The sequence below is a fragment of the Crinia signifera genome, chromosome 8, assembly GCF_055691185.1.
Source record: "Crinia signifera chromosome 8, ASM5569118v1, whole genome shotgun sequence".
Lineage (NCBI taxonomy): Eukaryota > Metazoa > Chordata > Amphibia > Anura > Myobatrachidae > Crinia > Crinia signifera.
The window spans coordinates 14,883,398-14,893,632 of record NC_139224.1 but is presented as its reverse complement, the minus strand read 5'-3'; the positions used below and the strand labels follow the sequence as shown (position 1 = coordinate 14,893,632).

At 44.2% G+C, this 10,235-nt stretch overlaps 1 protein-coding gene across 1 annotated transcript; it reads left to right on the top strand.

Moving 5' to 3' along the window:
* The first annotated feature begins 3,180 nt into the window (after window positions 1-3,180).
* On the top strand, window positions 3,181-4,122 carry LOC146027200 (olfactory receptor 1C1-like). The gene has a single exon (XM_083158157.1). The coding sequence runs from the start codon at window positions 3,181-3,183 to the stop codon at window positions 4,120-4,122; it is 942 nt and encodes a 313-aa protein (XP_083014283.1).
* Window positions 4,123-10,235: the final 6,113 nt, after the last annotated feature.

Here is a 10,235-nt window from a genome sequence, read left to right as displayed (position 1 = left end):
TGCATATTTTGCCCATTCTTACTGGTTATTACATATGTTACCTAAAATCTAGTGATGGTGCATATTTTAGGTCACGCCTTCTTCCCACCCGCGAGTCACAGCACTGCTTTGCCCTGCTGCTGCTGGCCAGGTAGTGGTAGTGTGCAGGCTGGGGCAATATGTGCACAGTGTGGGGAACCTTGGATGTACTCTATGTTTGACACTGCTCTAGGCTGCCAATCCATGTTGATAAAAGTCAGTCGGGGGGATGCCATTACGAAGCTCCTGAACCTTTGCCTGCCCCTGGCCTGGGACTTTACACCAAGAGACAGACTTCTGCAGCAGAGGAGGCGGGCAGAAGGGTTGTGACATCATGCGGCGCGGAGGAAATGCTGCGTCACAGTGAGTATGCGGCGCAGGGAGGAAGCCTTCCACTGCACCGCCCTCACACACTATGCTGACATTTGTTCCATCGGCGCTGGAGATGAGGGTCCGTGTAGCTGATGCAAGAAGAGCTTTGGACGCTGCAGTCTGCTGTAGCAGCCACAGAGAAAAAAATCCTGTGTACAGCACTAGACATCTGCAGATGCAGTGGGCCTATTTTTGAGGTTTATTTGCAACAAATTGTGCTGATTTTTAAATAAATAAGTTAAAAATGACTTTTTTTATTATTTAATGTAGCATATTTTAACGCTTTTCATGCATATTTTAAGTATTTTTCATGCATATTTCAAGCTTTTTATGTTGCATATAATCCTGTCTCTAATGATGACTATTGGATTGCTTATGTATTACATGTATACCCGATCAGCTGTACAGAATGCTGGAGCGTTTAGGTATTTAGTTTTCTTGTAACTGGTTTGTATCTGGTTTTGTACATATGGTTACTGGGCAACACAGCCCGGGAGGATGTGATGTTCACTGTTGGGGGCGTATACTTCCGGGCGCGACTGCACCAGATGAGAGGCGGGAGCACGGGTATTAGAGGGTTTATAAGGTGAGATTGTATGTCATATTCTTTGTACCCTGATGAAGAAAAAGTAAATTTTTCGAAACGTTGGACTACACGTTGCTGTCTGACTGAATTTATTGCCGTGAGTGCCGCCGACAAGTTATTCGTATATTAGGAACACTTCATGTGTATATATATATATATATATATATATATATATGTGTGTGTGTGTGTGTGTGTGTGTATATATATATATATATATATATATATATATATATATATATATATATATTAGTCTGTGTGGGGGTCCGGCACTGCCTGGCCTGGGTGCCCGTTCCACCAGCGATCCTCTCTGGTACATATGCAGCAGTGTGGAAAAAGAAAGTCACTCCAGGCACTTGTGAAAAACAGTAACTCTACTGTATCTGCCAACGGCGTTTCGGGCCTAGGGCCCATCTTCAGGACAATAACCATTATTGTCCTGAAGACGGGCCCTAGGCTCGAAACGCCGTTGGCAGATACAGTAAAGTTACTGTTTTTCACAAGTGCCTTGATTGACGTTCTTTTCCCCACTGCTGTGTGTATATATATATATATATATAGTGACCGAATTCAGTGGCACTAAACGGACTTTCAATGCAAGTAAAGCAATAATGGACACGGAGGTCTCTTATTTGCAGCAACGGTTTGAGCTTTTAATGCTCATCATCGAGCCTGATGACGAGCATTAAAAGCTTGAACCGTTGTGGCAAATAAGAGACCTCCGTGTCCATTATTGCTTTACTTGCATTGAAAGTCCGTTGAGCGCCACTGTATTCCGTCACTATATTTGAGTGGAGTTTTTCCACTGTTGACTGTGCACCGCCGGCATTTATCTAGCTACCCTTTTAGCATCTGAGTGCCAATCACTGAACTGCGTATATGATAAAGTCAGAAGGACGAAACGCGTTGGGACACTCTAGCCTTCCTGCCTCATTTAAAAGGTAAGCACCTTACTTACTCTTTGCACCTTGGTATTTTTTAGATTTGTCTCTTCATTGCATTCTTAAATAGTCTTTTTAGGATAGAAATTGCGTTGTTTTTACAGATCCCCCCCCCTTTTTTTTTTACTGTATCATTATTCTTTTTATATTGTATTAATAAATGTAAAAAATTTTTTACTCATATCTAGTGATTACCTCCAATTAATTATTAATCACACCCATTAATTTATTCATAAAGGTTCTAGGTCTATTTTTAAACATTGGCACACTACGCTCTGACTAGGGCAGGTTGCATTACTCTTTATTTATCCTTTAAAGAGCAATAGTCGCCGCATCTTCATCTATTGAAAACATATATATATAGGCAAGGAGGACCGCACTCTCACTTATAATGGAGTAAGTTCCGGGGTGTTCAAAGGGGGTTGACGTGGATCACCACTTGCCCCTAATCTATTCCAGAGGATCCCTCCCTTGTTAGCTGTTTCCAGATCCTCCAGGGCTGAGGAATAGGCTATTTGATGCGCTGATGATCCATCTAAAAAGCTCCTTGAAAAAGGTCCGTTTGTGGACCGAAACGTCGGGGCAATGATGGAAATTACCCTAATGGAATAAACAACTTATGTGATTTTTACACAACACCAGTGACTTTGTCCTATCATTATATCAAGGCGAGTGTTCAATTCCCCCCCAACAAGGGAGGGATCCTCTGGAATATATATATATATATATATATATATATATATATGGAGATGAAGCGCAGCACTTCACAGACTCTTTGAGTAGTAAAAATCCTTTATTTTGCCCAACGGCGTTTCGGGGTATATACCCCCGTATACAGGGACTTGCAGATCAAATAACAAACATAATACATACGTATGTATTATGTTTGTTATTTGATCTGCAAGTCCCTGAAGACGGGGGGATATACCCCGAAACGCCGTTGGGCAAAATAAAGGATTTTTACTACTCAAAGAGTCTGCGAAGTGCCGCGCTTCATCTCCATATACTATTTGGACCCGCAGTGGCCACGTGAAGGCACACACAGCAAGTAAACTACCCCTGGACAAACGGAGTGCTGGGCATCCCCTATATATATATATATATATATATATATATATATATATATATATATTGTAATTTGCAACAGGAAGCCATTAATATATTTGATATAATGAATGTAGCATGGTATGATCTTCTCCCTTTACTGACCCCATCAGGTGACTCTGTGACGCTTCTGCTGCGGCTGATCCTGAGCCTGGAGGTGGAATGACGGAATATCTCATAAACTGCACAGTACAGAGAGACTTTCACCTCCTGGCATTCTCCATCTCTGCAGGACATCAGCTTCTGCTCTTCATTGGGATCCTGGTGATGTATTTACTGACATTGCTGGGGAACCTGATTATCACCAGTCTTATATATCTGACCCCACAGCTCCACACCCCTATGTACTATTTCCTGTGTAACCTCTCACTGCAGGACATCGTCTACGTCTCCAGCGTCCTTCCAAAATTTCTGTCTATCCTGATAACAGGGGACACCAGAATTGCATTCCCAGCATGCATCACTCAAATGTTCTTCTTTCTATATTGCATTGTGGAGGGTTTTTTACTCCTAACATCTATGGCGTATGACCGCTATGTGGCCATCTGTAACCCTCTGCACTATACAACCATTATGAACAATAATGTGTGCATTACGCTTATTTCCATTCCCTCACTTGTCTGCTTTTTTAATTCATTAATCTATGTATTTCTGATTTATAATTCATCATTCTGCAACTCCCAAAACATTAGTCATTTCTACTGTGATCTGAAACCCATGATATCACTCTCTAGTAGTGACGTCACAGGCATTAGGTTGTTGCTATTTATAGAAAATATATTTTTGGGACTTATGCCCTTTTTGCTGATATTAATTTCATATTCATGTATAATTCGTACAGTCATAAAGATCCGCAGCTCAGTGGGCAGAGGAAAGGCATTCTCCAGCTGCTCCTCCCATCTCACCATTGTATTATTATTCTGTGGGACGTCACTCATTTCCTACATGGTACCAGAGTCACAGGTGTCTCCTGAACAAGACAAATTTCTCTCCTTGCTGTACACCGCAGTGGTACCGATGCTAAACCCTCTAGTTTATACTCTGAGGAACAAACAGGTCCTGACAGCCATGGACAATGTGCTGAAAAGATACTTTAAGTTTTAAATGTTATTTCAGGGTAATTTCTTGGCAGTATTCTAGATGAATGTACATGGGCATGCACCTCTATGAGCATGAGGTCATTGCGATTGATGAGACTTTGGTTGGGACAGAGACTTTACTCTGAGCAGATCCTCCTCAGATGTCTGATATGAAAGGCCTTCCCCATATAAGTTGTGTATTGATTATTGTTCGATTGATATTTATGAATTGCATGTTGATTTGCACCAATAAATTCTATTTTCATATTTTAACTTTGCACTGTGTATCAAAGGATTGCAAACGTGACAAGGGATTAATATTGGCGTAACCGACAGGATGTCATTTAGTAAATTGAACTGAAAGCTTTGATGGTTTTGGTGCAGTGTTAATATCTTTTTGGTAACTCATTGATATGCAAATTATATGCAAATGTGATAAATTGCATTTTTTAGAAAATCAGTAATGTAAGAAAAAAATTCAAATAGGTGTGATACAGAAACTGCTGACAGATGTACGGTATGATAGGGCCATCTGAGCATATTGCTTATGAACAGTGTGCTAGTTTGGTCAGGGACAGCTGAGTTAAAGTATCAATTGAAATGTGATTCAGACCCGCCCGTTGTAGGCCAAATTTGGTCCCGTCCGATGGTGGGGGTCTGTGCATGTGTGAATATGCACATCTGCAAACCACCTGTCTGAGCTGTCCGCCCCTGCCCCCCGCAATGAATGGCCCAGCGAGTTTGTAACTCACCGAGGCCATGCATATGCAGACTAGCAAACATCGGAACAGGTCCAAATTTTCCCTGTTCCAAATGAACCAGAATCAGGCCCATACTCCATATGGGGGTCAAGGATATTGCTATAGTAAGTATATTATCTCTCCCGTGTATTATCTCTCCTGTGTATTTATGCCCTGAGGATGGGGGCAACCTCGAAAGCGCTTGGTGCTTTAATACACCGTTATTCATGTATTTCTGATTGAGTCTTTTTCTTTATGTTTTTTAGTGCCGCCCCCCCGCTGGAGTATATATGTATCCAGCCTTGGATCCCAAAGGAAGCGCACCTACAGTACATAGGACCTATTTTGGATTTCACACTGGATGCTTGTTTAATCTAACTCCTAAGAAGGATACGTTTCTACTTACCCTTATGGGTATACCTATATTGACATCTTATTAGTATCATTCATTTGAAACTACTGTTCGCCCCTGATGAAGTCACCTAGTTGACGAAACGCGTTAGGCCTGATTCATATGTTTTGATCATAAGCTGTGAATGAACCACACACAGGATTCAAACTGAATTGTATTTATTTTTGTTTGTTTTTATTCTTTGTATGTAAATATTATACCATAAAGGTAAAACTTTTTACTAATAAATATTTTGGTACTTGTTTCCTAGCACGGCCACAAATCTTGGCCATCGGGGGTAATTTTAGTGGCCTGCGATGCGACCGACGCGATGCCCCTGATTTTTCCATTGAAATGCATTGAAAACAGTGAAAAATTGGGTCGGTCGCGTCGTGTGCACCTAAAAATGCTTAAATGGTCCACCCGCTATGGCCGCGATTTCCCCATAGGGAACAATGTTAAATGCCTCAATTTACCCGCGATGACCCCGATTTCCCATAGGAAACAATGTTAAATGGGTCAATTTACCCAAATCATCATAGGGAAGAATGGTAAATGGGCCAGAAAGCCCAAAAAAACCCCCTGACCAGTGAAATGTCCCCCCAAAAGTAGTTCACGCCACCCCGCGATGAACATGAACCCGAAGCGTGGCGAGCGCAGCGAGTTCGCGAGGGGCGGCGGTACGCGTCCTCCGACCTTTTCATACCCCCACTATCCACTAGGGCGTGGAGTGAGAATAGAATAGTGTGGCGAGCGCAGCGAGCCACCGAGCCCGAAGCGTGGCGAGCGGACGCGGATACCTTCACAGGTAAACGCGTCCCTTCGCGGGCTTCACAGGTATCCGCGTCCCCTTGCGGGGCTCGCTGCGCTCGCCACGCTTCGGGCTCGGTGGCTCGTTGCGCTCGCCACACTATTCTATTCTCAACTCCATGCCCTAGTGGATAGTAGGGGTATGAAAAGGTCGGAGGACGCGTACCGCCGCCCCTCGCGGGCTCGCTGCACTCGCCACGCTTCGGGTTCACGTTGATCATGTGGTGGCGTAAACTACTTTTGGGGGGACATTTCAATGTTCAGGGGTGTTTTGGGCCCATTTACCATTGTTCCTATGATAATTTGGGTAAATTGAGCCATTTCACATTGTTTCCTATGGGAAATCGTGGTCATCGCGGGTAAATTGAGGCATTTAACATTGTTCTCTATGGGGAAATCGCGGGCATCGCATCTGGCCCATCGCACCTGATTTTTTTGCGCATGAGATGCCCGCGATGGCCCCGATTTTACCCCTGATGACCGCGATTATGATCGTTGTGGCCGTGCTAGGAAACAAGTACCAATATTTTTTATGATATGCATATTGATCTGTCATAAGCTCACTCTGTATCCCCCCTTTTGTTCATATATATAAAAGCTATAAATCAGGCCCCTTGACTCCTGCAATAGGTTCTACTTTACGCTGTCTGAGCACTGTTATCACAATGGACGTATAGCAGCAGCAGCACAGGGAGAGCTACACTACTATACCTCACTGACGTGTTCTGCTGCTGACCAGTATATACCTGTATATACAGTATGTGAGAATCTGCCAAACTCTATATTACACTCACACGCAGTGCACACTGTAGCTGGTGATCTGCAGGTAACACAGTGTCAGTGTCTGTTATATGATGTTACAAACAGGGCAGTACAGAGCTGGGTTTATACATCACTACTATATCTCACTGATGTGTGTTCTCATGCTGACCACTATATACTGTACCTGTATATAGTCAAAGTCCATATTACACAAAAAAAAAGGAGAAAAGAAGAGTTGACCGTTATGGATGCATTTGCGTTTAAAAATTAAACTTTAATACTTATACATTAAAAATAGTTACATACTGTAGGCAAGTGTGACATAAAAAGAAGGTAAAAGAAGGGAAGCAATTTTTACTACATCGATTTTTACTATTTCTTCAAGATTGCTTAACAGGTTTCCCTGAATGGTCCCATGCGTACACAGTGGTCAACAGTAATGCGCGGTCCCACAGTGGCGCTAATGCCCAGCTGAATAGACACTGCACGCGAGAATATTGTGACTACATGCGGGCTGTAGCTAGGGACGGCCACCGACATCGCGATTATGATTAATTAAATTTTCTTAGTCAACATTGTCCAGTGACCATTAAGGGCTTGCTGGCTCCTAGCAACTTATCTCCCACAATGCTCAGCAACCATTCAGCCAGTGATAATGGCTTAAATCGCCCACTCATATATAAAACTGTAGCTCAGCCATTGGTGATACATACAGTGTTTGCAAACAATTCCAACTTTATTTATCAGGAACAGATCAGCAGGCGTCCCTTCTGGGATATAGGAAGAAATGGGAAGTTTATACAATACACATATTGTTACAGCTTCCAAATTCAGCTTGCATTAATTATTTAAATGCATATTTGGCTACTTGACCCTTTCCATGAGGGAGAAAATGCTTTGTTCCTGGGCTTCCCTGATAATGTATGATTGCCAGCACCTGTGGTGAGCTAGGTAACTGATAAGAAAGGTGTCACCACAGGTGATAGCGATCATGCATTACCAGGGAAGTCCAGGAACAGAGCATTTTCTCCCTGAAGGAGCGGGTCAGGTACAGTAGGTAAGTATGTTTCAATGACATATTCACCAACCTAACATAACATGCACATTACTATTATATACACCAAAAAGGAAGGTGACTGTCCCTGTGCTCTGCTTCCCCTAGTGCCAGCGCCTGCGCATGCGTGGTTAGTGCCCTCCAGCAGTGCAGTCTTTAGCCCTGAACCCACTGCAAATCTGCCCGATGTTGATACATACTGCAGCATTGCATCCCTTATAGCCTATGGGGGATGTGGCCATGACTGGGGCAAGAGGTATCGCAGCAGGGATCGGAGATTCCTGCTGCGGTACCTCCTACAATCATTCTAGAGATGCTTAATATTTGCAGCTAACCCACGAAAACGGGTGTTTTCAGGGAATTAGCCACAAATATATGATAAATGGACCCCTATGTGTCAGCTTTCCACATACCACATCTAAGTCACAGGTAGCACAGGATTCAGTATGAAATCCCGGCGGTTGGGATCCCGGCGTTCAAAATCCTGACGCCGGAATCCCGACCGCCGAAATCCCTACAAGGGGGGGACGTGGATCGCCCCCCCCTTGCAGGCTCGCTACGCTCGCCACGCAGCAGGCCCGATGCCTCGCTACGCTCGGCACGCTAATTTATTCTCCCACCAGGGGTGTCGTGGACACCCACGGAGGGAGAAAGTGTTGGGATTTCGGCGGTTAGAATTCCAGCATCGGGATTCTGAACGCCGGGATCCCGACCGTCGGGATTTAAACTGCATCCCGTAGCACCTATTGATTGGTCCATTGACAGTACAATGTTGGCTATACAGCACCCCACAACTTCGGTGGGAACAGATACTTCCTGCACAAGATTTGCTGTGAAATGTTTAACGCTACCCAACTGCTCATTTTGCAGTTATATGCTTAAACTGGCTCATTCCTGTTGCCAAGCCCTCCGGTACAGTCCAGTACAATAAAAAGAGTGAAAATACTAGTTTCTGTTGGCAACCTGGAACATTCGACGCTCATGTAACGATAAACATGCAATTTTATGTTAACATTGATACATTTATGTGACTGCCCCTTCTAAGTGATACCGTGCCTTGGACGGGTATCAAATCAACCTCAGAAAACAGGTGTATACAATGCACCACAGTTTCACATTAGTATTGGGTGCATGGTGTGTGGGTCCTGTGTCCAGAGGGTCTCACACGTTACCCCCTGCACCTATACATTATTCTCACCTATCCGATAAACTAGTTTGAATTTTTTTACATTATGTCACTAAAAGACAGATTGGTGCCCAGCCCAGGAGATCTCAGTGCCAAGATTGTGACTAAGGAGCAGTGGTGCATGTAAAAGGTACGGCATGGTACAGCGTACCTGTAAGAAATATATTGCAGGTATGCTGTACCACTTCCTCCCGGCCCGCAGCCGCTGCTTTTGCACACCGGATCATCCGGCAGAACAAAGCGATGTGACAGCTGGGCAGAGATCAGTAGGCTGCCCGGCTGTCTTCTGAGCAGGTCCACAGCTATTTGAAATATTGCACTGGGTCCCCAGAAGCCACTCCTGATTGGCTGCTGGGCTACAAGCTCCTATTGGCTGGCTACCCAGCTCGATATTTCAAATAGCCGTGGGACAGAAGAAGACAGCCGGGCAGTCCTCCGCTCTCTGCCCGGCTGTCACATAACTTCCATTGGGTTCGCGGCTGTCACAGTGAGCCCTTCTCCCCCATGGCAATGAGCATGAACCACCCTTGGCAGAGCATGTAATCCCCTGTGACAATGAGCATGACACCCTCTTGTCATCGAGCATGAAGCCCCTGGCTTTGAGAAAGAAACTCCCAGCAATAAGCATGTGGGTAAGTGGCACTTATGTGGCATTATATGTAATGGGCATCACCATGCAGTAGTAGTAGTTCGTAGCACATGATGTGTGGCATCATGTGTAATGGGCATTACAGTGTGGTATAAAGTGTAAGATTCATTACAGTGTGTGGCATAATGTGGCCATGCCCCTATTGTCATGTAACCACTCATCTAGTTTCATATGACCACGCCCCCTAAACATGACTGCACGCACCTACGGCGCACCTACCACTAACAAATTATTTCTACTTGCGCCACTGCTAAGTAGTGATAACTGTTCTAAATATATTGAATATATGACTGGATCTGGGTGACATTCTCTACTTACTGACCCCATCAGGTTACTCTGTGATGCTCCTGCTACAGCTGATTCTGAGCCTGGAGTTGGAATGAAGGAATATCTAATAAATTGCAGGTCATTGGTTGTGCATCACCCCTGCTGCAGGTCATTGGTGGTGCATCACCCCTGCTGCTGGTCATTGGTTGTGCTTCACCCCATTATCAAAGCAAGAACTGAAAAAATACAAATGCTTCTGCGGCTGATCCTGCAGGAGAG